The sequence below is a fragment of the Camelus bactrianus genome, chromosome X (assembly GCF_048773025.1).
Source record: "Camelus bactrianus isolate YW-2024 breed Bactrian camel chromosome X, ASM4877302v1, whole genome shotgun sequence".
Classification (NCBI taxonomy): domain Eukaryota; kingdom Metazoa; phylum Chordata; class Mammalia; order Artiodactyla; family Camelidae; genus Camelus; species Camelus bactrianus.
The window spans coordinates 784,219-802,737 of NC_133575.1; the positions used below are offsets into that span (position 1 = coordinate 784,219).

Below are 18,519 nucleotides of genomic sequence, written 5' to 3' on the forward strand. Positions count from 1 at the left end.
TGATGGGGGTGTCCTTGAGAATCGGTGCAGGGGTTCCCGGGGTGCGGTGCTGGGCGGAGAGGCAAGGGTTCCTCGCGGGCGCGGTGGGGAGAGGGGATGGGGGTCCCCGCGGGCGCGGTTTTGGGATGTAGAGATGGGAGGGTCCCCAGAGCACGCTGGGGGCTGTAGACATGGGGGTCCCCGCGGGCGCCGCGTGGGAAGTGGAGATGGGGGTGTCCCTGCGGGCGCGGTACGGGGCGGAGCTGAGGGTCCTCTCGTCCGCGGTGAATGGCGAAGATAGGGGGGTCCCTGAAGGGCGCAGTGGGGGTATGTGGAGATGAGTCCCCAGAGCGCTCTGGGGGCTGTAGAGATGGCGGTCCCCCAGGCCTGGATGGGGTGCGGCGCTTCGCAGCCTCAGCCCTAGTGACAACTTGGGGCAAGATCATTCATCTTTGTGGGGCGGCCCCGGGCGGTTGCAGGTATTTAGCAGAGCTCTGATTTCTGTCCACTAGATGGCAGTAGCTGCCCGCCAAGTAGTGCGAACAGAACACTACAGACAAGTGTCCGCTGGGGGCAGAATCGCCCAGTGCCACGTCCATAGGTAGATGCTAGGTTGATAAGGTGAAAAGATGATGGACAGATATGATGGACGGGTGGACGGATGGGGGGATGGGTGGAAGGATGGGTGGGTGGATGGACGGACGGATGGATGGATGGATGGTTGTATGGATGGGGGATACAGACACACAGACAGTAGATAGATACATGGTAGATAGATAAATGGTAGATGGATAGACAGATATTGTCTCTCGTGCTAGACAGAGTTTCTCAGCCTCACAGGACTGACCCAGGGGCTGGAGGACTCTGATGGGGGCGTCCTGTGCACTGTGGGGTGTGGAGCTGCGTCCCTGGTCTCCACCCACCACATGCCTGGAGCGCCCCCACTACCCCAACTCGTGCTGAGCACCAAAATGACCCCTGACTAATACACACACATGAACTAATGCGCATCTATGTGCACGTATATGCACATGTGTCTGCGTACACATGGAATATTATGGTGTATGGAATACATCAACGTGTATTATGTCCCGTTTTTCCCCCCTTCACCTTCCGTGCTGGGTGATTCCCCACAAAGCATCCGATGGTCGTGTAAACCAGGTATCGATGCCTGCGATGGCACCGTGATACCTATATGGGGACCCAGAGTCAGCGGTGGGTCTCACTGGCTCCTCCGTGGAGCTGGGGGCCAGGGGTCCAGCAGCCATGGGCCCCTGTCCACTGAACTTTCGGGGACAGAGTGGATCATAAAGGCCCCGTTGCCCCTCTGCTTCTGCTGCTTTCCCCACAGAGGGGCTGGGAACCCAGAGGGCAGGACGTGGGTGTTCCGGCCCCCTCCTCCACTGTCCGTGTCCCCATCCACCCAGCCCTCCAGATCCCACCCTGACCCCTTCTTGGCCAGCCCACCAGCAAGTCCCTCCACAGTGGGCTCTGAAGCTCCGTGTGGACTCACCCTGCCCCAAGACCTCCCATGTTTAGGGGAAGTCATTTCCGGATTGGCTGAACTTCACAATTCCTCTAATGTTTAGAGTTAGAAATTATTATATTGTAATAATAATTATTATTATTTCTAATTCGAGGCATTTCAGGGAAACATAATCTTCAACCAATCAGGAAGCACCTTTTTTTTAAAGTTTTTCTTTTGATGGGAACTGCCTTATTACTTATTTTATTCTTTCCTTTTTTAAAAAAAATATTTTTGAGGGGGGAGGTAATTAGATTTCCTTTATTTTATTTTGGGGGAGGTCATTCCTGCCGAACGACCTGAGTTCTCATGGGCGACGGGTGGGGATCTGGGGCGGGTGCTGGTGTCGACCCCCCGATCCCACACTCGCCAGCTCGGGGCCACTGTTTGGGGTTTATCCGTGCACCCCAGAGCTCATTCCTCATACATCTCATTCTCCATAGGAACCCACTCCCTGCACCTTGAATTACTTTTATTCATACCCTAGAGATATTGTAACAGCACTAAAGAATGTCACTGGTCCTATAGAGTCACACAGGTTTCCAAAGACAGATCAGAAATTGAAAAAAGAGAAAAAGAAAAAGAGCCAATGCAGGTTAAAAGTTGAAGGTGTTGAATACTACTTTGGTCGAATGATTAGGACCTTCCGGGGTCTTAATACGTCCCGGGCACCTTTCCCGGGCCACCTCCTCCAGAAAGCACCTCACGTCTCACATGAACAGAAAGCACGAAGCTGCAGGGGCAGAGGGCAGAGAGGGCTTGCCTGGGGCTGACGGGCACTGGGCATCTTTCTGGGGCGATGATACCGTTCTAAGGCTGCACGTTGTTGGCTCCGGGACCTCCACAAATGTGCTGAAAGTCGCCGAACCGTACAGTTCAGATGGGTGCCTGCTGTGGTTTGTAAATAATGCTGCAATTAAACTGTGACATGATGAGCCTTGGGGACATGATGCTCAGTGAAACCAACCCATCACAGAAGGACAAATCCTGTGTGACTGCACTTCCAGGAGGTCCCTGGGGGAATCAAATCCACAGAGACAGAAAGTAGGAGGGTGGGGGCTGGGAGGGGCTGGGGAGTGAGTGTTTCGCGGGGCAGAGACTCAGTTTGGGAAGATGAGAAAGTCCTGGAGAGAACGGTGGTGATGGTTGCACGATAATGTGAATGTACTTAAAACCCCTGAACTGTGCAGTTAACAATGGTGGAGATGGTCAATTGTATGTTACAGATATTTTACCACAATTTAAAAAAAAAAATCGGGAAGGGTGGGAAAAAAAAAAACCCAAAACAACAGCTGCAGTGGGAACATTGGCTTCCTCCGTACTTAGCAGTTCGGGACCGTTTCCAGCTTTGAGGGAGGCGTTTTGTCTACACTGATGTCTTCGTGTGGCAATTTGCAAGGAACCACAGGTTTTGAGCCTGGGTGTTTTCAAATAGGCTGACCTGAAGAGAGTGATATGATGAAACACACGCGTGGGAAACGTGCCTGTGTGTGTGCGCGCACACAGACGTGTGCAAGCATGTACGGGTATGTGTGTATGTGTGAGTGTGTTTGCTCTTGTATGTAAACCTAGCGTTTGCCGTCATGGGACTATTTTTACATACATTCTCAGCATCCGAGCTTTTAACAGAGCCCACCCGACAAATCGATTCCACCGCACGCCCCCGCCCGCGTTCCGCTGCCCGGTGCTCGCACCGGGTGCTCAGAGCAGCCAGATTCCGCAGTCACTGAAGCTCCAGGGGGCTGGTGGTTCCGGCGTGAGATGGGGGGCGTCTTTGGAAGGGAGGGGGGTCTCAGAAAATGGAGAGAGAAGGGCGTTTGCCCTCTGCACTGGAATAACTCAAGGACGTGTTTCTCTTCGTGGCGCCCTGTCCCCACACCCTTGCAAGAGCCAAATCACACCGCCCACATCTTTTCTTTTTTTTAATCTCTATTTAAGTACACACATATCCTTACGGGAGAGTTACCTGGTCAACACATTGAGCAAGTGTGTGGGGAAAACACACACACACACACACACACCCCATTATTAAAATGGAAACAGGAGCAAAAAGTCCAGCCGTGGAGTTTTCAGGTTATCAGACAGACCCCTCGGACAGACTAATGGTCACCCCGCTTCTGCATGGAAATTCCCAGCAATTCGAAAGATGCTGTTGGACCCCCCCCCCCCAGTCACTTCAGCGGAACTGGGGGCCCCCGGGACGCAGACCTAATGGCTGGCCGACTGGCCACACAACCAAGTAATGCTGACAGTGGTGGCAAAACTCGGACCTTGGCTGGCGGGGCCGTGCGGCCCGTGACCGGACAGCCGCAGGGACGTGACGCCCGCCGGGGGAGGCGGTTGCGCACGAGGCCGGCTCCCGCTGAATCCAGGCAGCGACACTTCTTCACGCTGCAGCAGAGAAAGGCTCCGTGAGGGTGGTTTGAGGTTTTTCACAGCTTTGTAGCATCAGACACCGGAGGCCCACACCCGGAGCGTGGGTGCGGGCGGCTCAACGGCTCAGGGTTTCCGCCCCCAGGCTGCTGCCAACTCAGCTTGGCTTTCTAGGGTTCGGCTTTGGGACAGTCGGGAAGAGCGGGCCATGGCACACCCTCCGTGGACGATGGGGGTCCCGAGCACCAGCTTTCTTCCTGTCCCTGGCCTGGGAGGCTGGGGTCTTTTCTTAGGGGCGTGTCCAGTCGTCTCTCCGAAGGCTCTGGAGGGTGTCTCTCGCCTCCCTGCAAACACGTGGAGGGGGACGGAGGGGACCCCTAGGCTGCTCCTCTAAGCCAAAGGGTTGGATCCACAAAGCACCGCCCCCTCCCGGCCCCGCCCGGAGCCGGCATTCGGCACAAGGCTGCCTGCAATCACCCAGCCAGGGGCCAGAGTCACGGCCTCAGAATTTCAGTGTCTGTGTCCTGGGGCAGCGATAACAAATAACCCCAAGGTAGGGGCTTAAGACCACAGGCACCCATCCTCCCCTGGTCCTGGAGACCAGACGTCTGAGGTCAAGGTGTCCCAGGGCCGCGCTCCCTCCCGAGGCTCCAGGGGAGGGTCCCTCCTGCCTCTTCCAGCTTCTGGGGGCTCCAGGCGTCCATCCCTGGGCTGGTGGCCGCCTCCCTCCCGTCTCTGCCTCCGTCTCCACGGGGCATCTCCTCTGTGTCTGCGTCTCTCCTCTTCTGTCTCTTCTGAGGTCACTGTCCTTGGATGCAGGGCCACGCCAATGCCATAGGTCACACTGCGAGGTTGCGGGCAGACATGGATTCTGGGGGGACACCGTTCACCCCAGTGCCCGTGTCTTCCTACTTCCAAAGCAGTGATGGCGGGCCAGGCATCCCCAGAACATCAGCTCCTGATCTCCACCATCATTTCTGACCCACAGTGGGGGGGGGGGGTCCTGCCCCACGGGTACTCCAGCTGGAGGTCCCAGAGACCCCGCCCACTGGCCCCTCCCAGGTCTCACCTTATACGCTGCAGGGCTGTTTTCACTTCCAAGGGAGCCCTGAACCCAATTCTGTGTGTCTCCTTGTGACGTACAAAGTTCCGAAACGTTGTTTCAGGCAAATCCCAGCCTGCCAAGAACGTTCCTCCCAAGAATGCCCTGGGGGCTGGGCCCCTCCTTTTCCCAAAGCAGCCCACGTATGGGGGCTGCACAGGTGCATCCGGGTGCTGACCAGGCCAGCGGGCCCTCCTGTGGCCTGTGTGGTCAGTGCCTGGTCCCCAAAGGATCTCACCGGTCAGGCCAGCTCCGACCCCAGCAGCAACCCCAGAGCCCAGGAGGACTTGCCGTGGCCTGGGGCTCTCAGCTGGGATGGGGGAGCCACAGAACAGGCCGGAGGGGGCCCCAAGACGAGCTGTACCCCAAACATGTCAGGGAGCCTCAACACTCATTGTCCTTAGCAATGTCTCACCCACCCAGAGACCCTCGGTCAGGGTGGCCTGATCCACACCTCCTGGCCCAATCTCCTTCCCCTCTGGGGGTTCCCACTTGTGGACACTTAGGTAGAAACAGACCCTCAAAGGCCCAGAGTGACCGAGTGCTCTGGAAGCCCCCGTGTTTGCTTGGCTCTTGGGGGGACCAGGTGATGTCGGGGGGGACCTGTGAACCCCAGGAGGATGGTGGGGGCTGAAGGTGCCTGTCCAAGGTCATCTGGCTGAATCCCAGCTCCCAGAGTGACCAAGGCCGAATTGACCACGAGGTTGGGGGGCTCCATGAGGCTGGAGGAGCAGAGGGGCCCTCACATCCCAGCACAGGGAGTGGGCAGGCAGCCAGGCTACTGGGATGTTGAGGGCCCCAGGAGGACGTAGCTGGGCTGGCCAGTCACCCACTCGACCACAAAGTGGGGGCGGCCTGTGCGACGGCGGTGGAGGAAGGGAGGGAGGAGGGCTGGAAGGAAGGAAGGATGGAGGGGAGGATGGACGGGAGGATGGACAGGAGGATGGAGGGGGGATGGGCGGGGGATGGAGGGGAGGATGGAGGTGAGATGGACGGGAGGATGGAGGGGAGATGGACGGGGGGATGGAGGGGGGATGAGGGGATGGACGGGAGGATGGAGGGGAGATGGACGGGGAGATGGAGGGGAGGATGGAGGGGAGGATGGGGTCCACCGCCGTCTGCCCGCTGCCCCAGAGGCGCCCGGCTCAGAACACGCTCTCCTGCCTCTGGAAGCAGGGCCGGCCGGCCGCCTCGGGCCCGTCGGCGTGGGCACTGGCCACGGAGCGCGCCGACAGCGTCCGCGCGGAGAAGAGGCTGTCCCGGCGTGCGGTGTCCAGGCTGTCGGCGGGCAGCGGCCCGTAGCCCAGGTAGTCCCGCAGCCGTAGCTGGAACTCGTGCGAGGCGAAGTAGTAGACGAAGGGGTCCAGGCAGTTGTTCAGGCAGCTCAGGCAGAGCGTGAGCTTGTACACGTGGTAGTAGCTGTGGCCCAGGAACAGGCGGCTGACCATGTGCACGAGCAGCACGAAGTTGTTGGGCGCGAAGCAGGTGACGAAGGCCAGCAGCACCACGGCGGCCAGCCCCACGGCGCGCCGCCTCTGGCCCTGGCCCTCCGGGTGCTCGGGCGTCCGCAGCAGCGTGAGGATGGTGGCCGTGTAGCAGGCCACGGTGACCACGAAGGGGATGAGGAAGAGCACGATGAACAGCGTGAAGAGGAAGACGGCCCACGTGGCCACGCTGGGCAGCATGGTGGACTTAAGCACGTCGAAGCAGGTGACGATGCCGAGCGCGTGCACCGTGTACGTCAGGTCAGTGCGGGCCAGCGGGGACAGGGCGGCCAGCAGCAGCAGCCACGTGCCGGCGCAGGCGGCCACGGCGTAGCGGCGGCGGCGCCAGGCCACAGAGGCCAGCGGGTAGACGACGCCCAGGAAGCGGTCCACGCTGATGCAGGTCATGGTGAGGATGGAGGAGTACATGTTGGCGTAGAAGGCCACGGTCACCACGTTGCACAGCAGCTCCCCGAACACCCAGTGGTTGCCGTTGCAGTGGTAGTAGATCTGGAACGGGAGCACGCTGGCCAGCATCAGGTCCGTGACGCTCAGGTTGATCATGAAGATGACCGACGGCGTCTTGGGGCCGATGTGCCGGCACAGCACCCACAGGGAGAACAGGTTCCCGGGGATGCTGACCAGCGCCACCAGCGAGTACACCACGGGCAGGACCACCGCGATGGCCGGGTCCCGCAGCATCAGGAGGGTGGCGTTGTCCGGACGCGACATGTTCATGTCCATCTTGGCGCCGGTGCCGGGGGCTCCGGGGGGCTGAGCTGCAAGGCAAAGGGGCGGCACCGGGGGTGAGAGGGGTGGAACCCACTCCGAGAGGGGGCTGGCCTGCGCCCTGGCTTCCCTCCCTCCTGTTCCCTCTTCACTCCCTCCCCCGTATCCCAGACCCCATAGATGCTAAATCCTGAAGGCCCCCATCACACACAGAAGCAGAAGCAACAATTTAAAAATACCCACCAGAGTCTTCCCAGGGTCCCGACCCAGGATGGGGGTTAGGACACCTGCCCTTCTACCCTGGACTGCACTTGGAAGCACAGGGAGTGTGCTGCAATGCCCGGTGCGCCAGCTTCAATCCTGGGGCCATGAGGATGGAGGGGAGTGCGACGGAGGAGGTCCAAGGTTACAAAGGAACCAAATGGACTGACCCTCTTTCCAAGCTGCAAAGTAGCTTCTCTGAACCCTGGTTTCCTCACCGGCACACGTGGTGTTTAAGTCAGGATCCCAAGACCTTGGGGCTGTGCTGGGTGTCTCTGGCGGCCACCCCAGCCAGACGGGGGTGCTGTGCCACCGGCATTGGGGTCCCAGCACTTTGATTACTGTCACCCTGTGCCTGGCCTCTGGGCTTCTACCTGTAACACCTCACCCCCCACCAACAGCCCAGCTCTGCTCCCTTCCACATCTGGGGCCCCATTCCCATAGCACCCATGGGGAGCTGCTTATTTGGGACAGAGAGGGGATGTTGGGGTCCATGAGACACCTCCCCTGTCTCCTCCCTCCCTCCTGCCTCCCCCACAGTGGGCTTTTCTGTGACGGATTTGGATCCCCTATTATAACAGCATCCGTAGCCTCAGCAGGACGTGCAAACCAGAAAGGGGGTTGCAAGTGGGCTGGGATCACGTCCCCAACCTCCAAAGACGAGCAGATCCCCTGCTTGGCCCCCGCCCTGACAGGGGGGTCCTGGCAGCTCCCCAAGACCATGCAGTGAGTCCTCTGCTCCTCCACCAAAGGCCGCGCAGGTGCCTCCCCTGGGACGCTTCAAGCATCCATGGTTGGAGGGAACAGTGTCTGACGGTCGGTCACCTCAAGTCCTTGCTTCGAGACACAGCGTCCCCACCGGACAACGACACACACGTCCCTGGCGTGGTTTTGAAACCCCAGCCTCCTGGGAAGTGCACAGAATACAGGAAGCGGGACCCCGCGGTACTTCCCAGGACCGGCCGCCCGTCCCGCTGCAAACCACGCGGAAGACAGAACAGCGGACAGGTGTCACCGTTGCCGTGGGCATGTGACACCTTTGTCCTTTCCTTGACTCCTGAATTAGATCCCGGAGCTGTCCCTGCACAGAGTGTGGGCAGTTTAGTGGCAGAGGAAGGATGCAAGCCGAATGTATATTATAGGAATGGGGGAAACTGCAAACTCTGGGAACTTCAGAACACAAGTATTAGGGGTATTTACTTGGCTCACAGGTTTCTCTGAGCCTTTTGTTCCTCCTCTTTGGTGGCCCAGATCTGGCCCCACCTGTGCAGCGTCTGTGAGCTGCTGCTGCCCGGTGTGGGCCCGGCTGGAGGTCCGGGCAGAGGAGGAGTGAGCGTGTCTGTCCTGGGCTCTGCCTGCCCGGGGTCCATCCCTGTGTGGTCAGCAGAGATTTTAAAAATCAGGCTTTAGCAGGGGAGGCTCCAGTTCGGTGTAAGCATGCATGTTTATCACACATGAGATCCTGGGTTCAATCCCCAGTGCTGCCTCTAAAAATAAATAAACCTAATTACCTCCCCCGCAAAAAAAAAAAAAAAAAAAAAAACTAAACAAAATAAATAAAACATTAAGCAAGCAAAATAAAAAGAGGGCTTTAATACTCGGTTGTACCTTTTGATAATTTCTGGTGGGTTCGCCGAGACGGGCAGATGGAGAAACCCAAGTGGGGGTGATCTTCAAAATGTTTTCATCGGCCCCACAGAGATGAAAGTGTTCTGAAACTAGGCAGAGACGGCGCAGATGCCAAGTGCTGGTGAACTGCACACTTTGAAAGGGGTAATTTTATGTCGGGTGAACTTTGCCACAGTCAGAAAGAAAAAGAGAAAGAAAGGGAAAGAGATTTTCGAGAGAGAGAGAGAGAGGAAAGACAGAGACAGAGAGTTTCCCCATCATATTTATTTCTACTCCAGGTTTAAGGTTCTGACTTTGACTTGAACCTTTATTTTGGAGCAGTTTCAGGCTCACTGGAGAATGGCTAAGAGTGCCAATGGAGCGGGGGGTCCCCCGGACCCTCTGGCAGCTTCCCCTGGGGTGTCTTTGTCGGGCTAGGAAATTGCTGTCTGCCTTTGCACATGTTTTTTTGTAGGTTTGACTGAAGTCCACAAGCAGCTGACTTGAAGTAAAGACAATGTGCTGCCTATGATGGTGGGCCTCGTCCAATCCGGTGACGGTCTTAAGCTCAAACACTGAGGTTTCCCAGAGAAGAAGGAACTCTGCCTCCAGACGGCAGTGTCAGCTCCCACCTGGGTCTCCAGCCTGCCCACCGGCCCTGCAGATTGCAGACTCACCAGCCCCACAACCGTGGGAGCCACTTCCTTGAAATAAATTTCTTTTTATATGTCATATTTCACATTTGTGTATATGTATATGTGCAAATATATACACCTGTGTTTGTATACATGTGTGTACATGTATATTGAACTGTGCACATTCAACCTTAAGTCCTCAAGGAAAGTCATCATGCAAGAATGACACCTTTCTGACCTGGTCCACAGCATCTTCCCACATCTCAGCTATGTGCATATTTGCAGGAGGGACCCTGCGTGTTGGAGCCCGACACAGGGACAGGTGCCCAGCCCAGGGGTCCAGAGATGGGGGTCGGACTCCAGGCTCTGCTGCGAGGCTCCCCCGGGGACCCTGGGCGGGTCCCCAAGGGCTCTGTGAACTCTGAAGGGCAGGCTTGGAGCTCCCCGTCTGTTCCAGGCAGTGAAGGCACGCCACAAACGGAGCTTCCCAGCTGTGAATGAGGGCTGGAGAGCCGCCTACTCTTTCGCAGCTGGGTTTGGTTTTCCCGTTGCTGATAAAGCTCGGTGTGGACCCAGTGGGAGGCACCGCCGTGTGCAGGGACCTCCAACATCTATTGTCCTGAGCGCTCTACGGAAGCCCCTCTAGTGGGTTCTGAGCTGTCTCCTCCCACAGCTGGAACTTGAGATTTGCACTCCTGAACTTCTGTTTTTGCTGCTTCCCACACAGAGACATGTGCAGAGCTGACCACGCACCCTTCTGATCGCCGGTCCCTCAGACCCACGGGGAGACGGTGTCAGCGCCCATAGGGGGAGAAGGGACCCCTGGGGCTGTGTGCACCCCAGCTCCCAGGCACAAGGGGTCCAAGTTTCACTTTGTTGGTAATTTGTTATGTAAATGCAATTGAAAGGCAGCTCACTGTTCACTTCTTTTGCTTTTTTCCAGAGTCTGGGCGATGGCTTTGTCCCTTCATTTTATCTGTCCTGTATCTACCTGGATGATACCAGCTTTCTTTTTCTTTAAATGCTGGGAAAAGAGCTTTCACGCTTTAAGGCATGAAAAAATAGAAAGAGAGAAGGAGAGAAAGTGAAAGAAAGAAAGAGAGAAAGAGAAGAAAAGGAAAGAGGGAGGGAGAGAGGGAGGGGAGGAAGTTTGAAGAAAGAAAAATCACTGTTTTTTCCTCACTTTCAGAGATGGCGCCCATGTTGGGCCATCTGGCCCGGAGCCACGTGGGTGGGGACATCCGGCGGGGGTCAAGGATGCCATAAAGATGCCCACGGGACCATCACGTGTGACGCCAAGTTGACAGTCCTCCCGGCACACCATGCTCCCTTACGGGGCGGTCTGCAAGCCAGGAAGAGAGTCTTCACAAGAATCTGGCCTTGCAGACATCCTGAGCCTGGACTTCCAGCCTCCAGGACGAAAAATGAGAAACAAAAATGTGCTGCTTAAGCCGCCCTGCCTGGGGTGCTGCGCGTTAGCGCAGCCCGAGGCGACCAAGACAGCCGGCACACTGATGGCCTCCGGCCGTGGCTGCCGGCGCATCTCACACGGGCAATCGGCCGGAGGTGCCGGGCCACACAAGTCCCAGTGGCTGGCCTGAATTCCGTGCACCAGGGGGTCAGAGTCCCTGTGCTGTTCCACGGTCCCCGCTGCCCTGCTGGCAGCTGGCGAGGCAGACGCTGCGTTTCATAGACGAGGACTCTGAGGCTCCAGGGGCCCACGTTGTATGTCGCTCAGAGCTCTGCCCCCAAGGTGCCCTCTGCTCCCGTCCCCACTGCAACTTGATTTGTCCCAACGGCCGTGAGCTGGGCGTGGGTTGTAACTGTCACGGGGGCGTCCAGCCCCGCACGTGTGTTAGCCGGAAACGTGGTCCCTGGGCTGCCGGGGAGGCTGGCATGCGGCCTTCAAAGCTTATCTGGATGTCAAGGCCCATCGCAAGCCTGACCTACTGTTTCTTCCTCCGTTGGAGACGTGCCATCTGTGGCCAGCATGTGCAGAAAGAGCTTCCTCAAACCCATTTAAAAATGGCCCCAAGTTTCACTTTGAGTGGGAAGTTTTCCACTCCGCTAAGCGCACGGCCAGGTGCGGATCCTGCAGTTTTCCGTGGGCCGGCCCCGCTCCCTGCGGCGGGCCATCTCGGCCCCCCCCCCGGCTTCAGCAGCAAAAGGGACATGTCCTTGTTGGGTCCCCATGGGTGCCACCCTGCCCGGCCCCGGCTGACCACGATAGCCTTTATGCTGATGGCCTCAGGCCGTGGCTGGAGGTACGTCTTCACACGCACGGGCCGGAGAGCTGCCAGTAATTTACAGGGCACAGGGAGTGACGGGGCAGGAGGCTGCCGGGTGTCCATGGAGGCGAGGGGTGGGGGGAAGTTGTCTGAGATGAGGGAGGGGTAGACAGCCCTGGAGGCAGAAAACGCATCTCCCTCTGATGGGATGGAGGTGCAGAGGAATTTGGAATTCCAGGGCAGGATCTGGGGAAACATTGTTCACATTTCTGCTCAAACAGCTACAAATGCACTGAGATGCGCTGTGGTAACCTCCAGGGGGGCGCTTCAAAAGGGTGCAAATTTGCATAACACATGGCCGCCCCGGGGAGGGGAAGGTAGCAGGGGTTGCCGAAAGCCCATGTGGGTGGCGGGAGCCCCCCCCCCACCACCACCACCGGCAGCCTCTCCCTGCAGCCTTGAACTTGCTCCCGCCCACTGTGGCGCCCCCACCGGCTGCTTTCACCTGTGCCCCGGCCCGGCCCCGGCCCCGGCCCCGCCCCCTCCACCCCGCCACCTGCAGCCTCGTGGTGTCTGGCCCCCCAGGACGGCGGCGCCTGTCGGCTTGCCGAGCAGCTCGGGTGATTAATAAAGACCTCTCTAACAGACACCGACCGGCTTCTCTGAAACCCAAGGCGTTTGCGGTTTGGACCCGGAGCGGGGCGGGGTGGGCGGTGGGGGGAGGCACGGCAGGATGGAAATTTTATGAAACCAGCGAAAAACGGTCGCTGGTGGCCACCCGATGCTCTGCCAGGCGCTGGGTGAGCAGAGGTGGCTCTTGCAAAAGGCAGGCGGCTGGCAGGCTGCATCATTTTGTTGTGCAAGGAACTGCGTGCTCCGCGGGCAGATCTGAGAGCCGGTCCCCGCTCCTCACCTGTCGGGGCTGCTGTGTGCCCCGCCCCCGCCCGCCTGGCCCAGCTTGCTTCTTAACAGCTTTACTGACATACAATTGTCACATCATAGAGCCGCCACCACCGTGGAACGTGGACACTTCAGTGCTTTTCCATCTATTTGCAGATACGCAGTCACCCCCAAAGCGCCCCCGTCGCGCGATCCTGGAATCTAAAAGATTCCGGCGTCTTTAAAAGAATTCCTGCACACCACGGCCGTCAGCCCACGCTCTCCCGCCTCCCCAGCCTGCGTGGACACACGTTTAAAAATTACATTAAAATTCACATATCCTACAATGCAAGGTGCATGTTCTCCAAGTGTTCCATTCATCATAACTATTTCTGGAAGATTTTCGGTATCCCTGAAGAAAAGCTGTTCCCATGAGCAGCCACTCCCCTCCCCGTCCCCCAGCCCCTGGCACCACGAACCCACTTTCTGTGTCTATGGAGTTGCCTATTCTGGGCGTTTCCTGTAAATGGAATCACACCCTGTCTGTCCTTCTGTGTCTGCTTCTCTCACGGAGCATCTTGTGTCCAGGGTCCAGCCACGCTGCAGCCTGTGTCAGAGCGTCACTCCTTTTCCTGGCTGAGTAGTATTCCCCTCTGTGCACAGACCCCGTTCTGTTTATCCATGCATCCACGGACATGTGGGTTTTTCCCACCTTTTTGCTGTCATGAATCAAACCACTTATCACTTACACCCGGCCCGGGACCACTCCCCATCTGAAGCTGTGCGATGCTGAGATGCTGAGACGTTTGGTCCTTCTGTAAATGTTGAGATGCGTCTTACTCAAGTGGGGAGGTGACAAGGTAAACAGTCAACACCACCTGTGAGTCAGACGGGTGAGGGCTCCTTAGGGATCCCTGCTGCGTTTTTTGCATAATAACAGCCCGTGTTTCCTGAGTGCCCAGAGCTCAGTTCACAGTGGGGAAAAGAAGGTCCTGACCCCACCCTAGTCAGTGTGGCCTGGCCTCCCTTCTGGGCTGCATGAGTCTTGGTTCCACTCACGTTGTGGTGCTTTGCGAGGGCAGCCCTGGGAGACTCAGACACCCCCAAAGCTTTCCAGGACCACCGCTGCTCCAGAGAGCCGGTGATGTCGGACGCTCCACGCGGACGGTGCCTTGGACTAAGCAGAATATTCAGTCGTGTTCAGACACACACGGGCCGTTCCTCTCACACCCAGGGCCGCTCCCTCCCTAGAGACCGCACCCAGGACTCACCATGATGCAACCGAGCTAAAATAAACTCGCACGTGCCCAACGCAGGAAGTGCTGGGAAAACACAGGGCGTGCGGCCCCCACTCAGACCTCAGTGTCCTCGTCTGTCACATGGGGATTATTGACTCCTCCTCCGAGGCTTGCCACGGTTCCAAGTGACCCAATGATGGTGACGCCGGGGTGTAAACTGGGGTGTGACCATAAGAATTAAGTGCATCAGTGACTGGGGAGGGGGGTGTCCTGGGCAGTTTTGACAAGTGACCCCAAACTGGGTGGTTCAAAACAACAGAGATTCATCCTCCCCCCGTCCTGGAGGCCAGATGTCTGAGGTCAAGGTGTCCCAGGGTCGCGCTCCCTCCTGAGGCTCCTGGGGAGGGTCTCTCCTGCCTCTTCCAGCTTCTGGGGGCTCCGGGTGTCCATCCCTGGGCTGGTGGCCGCCTCCCTCCCGTCTCTGCCTCCGTCTCCACGTGGCGTCTCCTCTGTGTCTGCGTCTCTCCTCTTCTGTCTCTTCTGAGGTCACTGTCCTTGGATGTAAGGCCACCTCCTCCAGGAGGACCTCCTCCCAGGTCCTTCACGTCATCCCATCTGCAGAGACCCTGTTTCCAGACAAGGTCCCGTCCTGAGGTCCTGGGGGTCCGGATGTGGACGTATGTTTTCAGAGGACACAATTCAGCTATCAGGACGTGTAACTGAAGCACACCTCTGATTTGTTTTTTTTTTTTAAGTGAAATGGACAACAGTATTGTCAGGTCACTTTCTTTTTCTTTTTCCTTCATTTTTTAGCATTGGGCAGAGACAGGAGACTTCTCTGCAGAGAAGCCCCTTTCCAAACAAATCACACTCACAGGATCCAGGGCCAGGATGTGGGTTTGCCTTTTGCGGGCCCCCATTTGTTCCGTTCAACAGCAGGCGCCAAGGAGAACCTTCCTCAGATCTCTTTGGACTTTCCGTGCATCTGGGGAGAAGCTTGTGGTGTCAGACACGTCCCCGCCAGACACTTTCTTGGAGAGAAGACTGCCCCGGCTGCCCACCCTGCAGGAGTCCAGGCAACGCAAGGCTTGTTGGGAACCTGACCATGGCGCCCAGAAGAGCTAACCATTCCCATGAGACTTGGGACCCGGGGGGAGGCTGTGTGTCCGCACCACCAGCCTCATGTGGGAGACCCCCTTCTTGCCCAAGACCCCAGGACACGGCCGATGCCTGCGGTCCTGCTCAGCAGCAGAAGCTGCCTTGAGTTTTCTGGTCGACCATGGGGACCTCACAAAAGACACCGGAAACTCTGTGGTTGTCATGGGCTGAACTGTGACTGCCCCCAACCAAATTTGTATGTTGAAATCCTAACTCCCCAGACCTCAGCATGTGACCTAAGTTACAAGTAGGGTCTTTGTAGATGTGATTAGTGACATTAAGATGAGGTCCTGCGCAAGCAGGCTGGGACCTGAGTCCAGTATGACTGGGGACCTCATGAAAAGGGAGCATTCGGATGCACACAGGTGCACACAGGAAGACGCCGCTTGGGGAGGGAGGCACAGACGGAGGTGACACCTCCGTAATCCAAGGACCCCCCGCAAACAGCAGAAGGTGGGCAAGGGGCCCGGGGCACGTTCTTCCCTGGAGCCTCCAGAAGCACCCAGCCCTGCAGACGCCTTGATCTCAGACTTCTGGTCTCCAGAACGGACAGAGACTGAATCTCTGTGGTTCCAGCCCCCTGGTCAAGGGCCACAGCAGCCCCGGGAACGAACGTACAAGGGAAAAGAAGAAGAATTTAGCCGATAGACTCTGGAAAGTGAAAGCAATGATTCTGCAAAATAAAACAGAGGGAAGGCCCTCCCCCAAGCAAAGATAAACATGGAAGGGCGAGGTCACAGGGGAGCAGAAAGGGAGGAGGACGCGGCCACAGTCTCAGCGGTGACATGGAGCAGGAAGGACACAGTTACAGATGGGAAAACTGCATTTCACGGGTAACATGGACTCATGCGACCCCCTTTGTTGGCCAACATACTCAGACGGTGCCCAGCGTTGCAGAAGCCCAGATGAGTGGAAACCCCGTCCACCCCGGGACTGAAGAAAGGCTTGAAGTTCTCCTGCCCAGGTCTCCTGCCCACAGTGGGTGGGGTGTCTCCCCTGCACCTCCTACTCCTGAAACCCACAGCCCTGGGGGTCCCAGACACAGCACCCCTTCCAGCGCTGGTGGGGAGGGGGGTACAGGGGTCTGTCTGCAGGTAGATCCACACTGACCTCAAGGAGATTTCAGCTTTGGGCCAACTGACTGCACTGGGTGGGGTTTCACGACATCTCATGCCATCACGCACACACTCAAACTTGTTTGAGCGAGAGTCTTGATTGACAGGTCATCTGGACGTAGGAGAGGTACCAGAGGGTGTGACAGTGAGTGGACCTAGCCCAGGGGTTCTCAGCCAGGCAGCTGTGTCATCCCTGCCAGGGGACTCTCAGCAAGGCCTGGGGACGTTTCTGGTTGTCGCACTGGGAAGGGGGAGCTACTGGCACGTGGTGGGTGGAGACCAGAGACGCAGCTCCACACCCCACAGTGCACAGGACGCCCCCCATCAGAGAGTCACTCAGCCCCATGTCAGTCGTGTGAGGCTGAGAAACCCTGTCTAACATGAGAGACTTAGTATGTATGTATGTATGTATGTATGTTTGTATCTATCTATCCATCCATCCATCCATCCAACCATCCAAACATCCATCCATCCATCCTATCAATCAATCTATCAATCTATCTATCTATCTATCTATCTATCTATCTATCTATCTATCTATCTCTCTCTCTCTCTCTCTAGGATCTATCTACAAATCTATCTGTCATGTATCTATCTATGTGTGAATCATCTATTATCATCTATTGATTATCTCTCTCTAGCGTTCCTTCTCTGTCTTTTGGGCACAGAGATCTCAAGAACTAGAGAGACTGCAGAGATTCTAGAACAAGAGAGAAGCTTGACCAGGGAGGGCAGGAGCTGGGAAAGTGGAGGAACAGGGAGGTGGCTGAGGATATGAAGACGCCTTTGAAGAACGTACCAGAGGCCTCACCCCTGTGCCTTCCACCAAACGGGACTCCCTTTGGTTTTCTGCTGGTCTGTCCCCTACTGGACCCCAACCCATCCCAACGAGACCAGGGTCAAAGCTGAGACTTCTCTTCAGCTTCCCGAATTCCCTCTCCCCAAGATGAAGTAGAGGCTTATGGTAACTTATAGTTACCAAAGGGGAAAGAGAGTGAGGGGTAACTTTGGAGTTTGGGATCATCAGATACACACTACTGTATATAAAATAGATAAACAGCAAGGTCCTACTGTACAGCACAGGGAACTATATTCAACAGCTTGTAGTAACGTACATGGAAAAGAATATGAAAAGGAATATATGTATGTGTATGTAAGACTGAACCACGATGCTGTGCACCAGAAATGGACACAACATTGTCAACTGACCCTACTTCAATTAAAAAAAAAAAGAAGAAGAAGAAGAGCCATGTAAATCCAAAGTCAGCAGAAGAAAGTAAATAATAAAAGTGAGGGTAGGAATCGATGACATTGAAAGCAGGAAATCACAGAGAGAAAAAAAAGAAATCAAAATCTCGTTCTTTGAAGACGTCAGTAAAATTGATAAAGGTCTGGACAGGCTAGCTAAGAAAAAAAGAGAGAAGGCACAAATGACTAATATCAGAAATGAAAGAGGGAAGGGGGTGGGAAGGGATAAATTAGGGAGTTTGAGATTTGCAAATGTTAGCCACTGCATATCAAAGTAGATTAAAAAACGGAATTTCTTCTGTAAAACACAGGGAACTACATTCAATGTCTTGTAATAACCTTTAATGGAAATGATTATGAAAATTGAACTATGTATGTGTATGCATGACTGGGACACTGTGCTGTGAACCAGAGATGGACACATTGCAACTGACTGTACTTCAATTAAAAAAAGAAGAATTAATGTTAAAAAAGAAAGGAATCAAAGAGGGGACGTCACTACAGATCCCACGGATACTAAAAGGATGATGATGGATTACGATAAACAAGTCTGTACCCACAAATGCTACTACCTAAATGAAATGGACCCCTTCCTCAACATAACGTGCTAAAACGCACACCGTTTGAATAGGTCCATGTGTATTAAAGACATGAAACCAATCATGAATAAGCTTCCAAAACAGAAAGCTCCAGGTCCAGATGGGTTTACTGGTGAATTCCCCCAAACATCGAAGGAAGGAATTGTACCCATTCTCTACAGCCTCTCCCAGAAGATGGAAGCAGAGGGACTATGAGAAAATATCCACCTCCCTTTCATTGTGCCAATTTGCACTTGCAGCAAATGCAATAAGGGGCAAGGGGACTCATTCCTCGTGTGGTCGCCGACAATCTGTCTTGCCCTGGCTCATCTTTCCCACCCGAGGCACGAGAAGTGGCTTCTCACTGAAGTGTCAACGC

General features: G+C 56.1%; 1 protein-coding gene across 3 annotated transcripts in view; it reads right to left on the reverse strand.

Moving 5' to 3' along the window:
* Positions 1-3,412: 3,412 nt before the first annotated feature.
* Positions 3,413-18,519, reverse strand: part of P2RY8 (P2Y receptor family member 8) — a 46,034-nt gene continuing 30,927 nt past the window's right edge. For all 3 annotated transcript variants that reach the window (XM_074358911.1, XM_074358910.1, XM_074358912.1), the window contains exon 2: positions 3,413-7,242. In XM_074358911.1, coding sequence (XP_074215012.1) covers positions 6,125-7,207 — 1,083 coding nt within the window. In that variant the 5' untranslated portion in view covers positions 7,208-7,242 and the 3' untranslated portion in view covers positions 3,413-6,124. The remainder of the gene's footprint in view (positions 7,243-18,519) is intronic.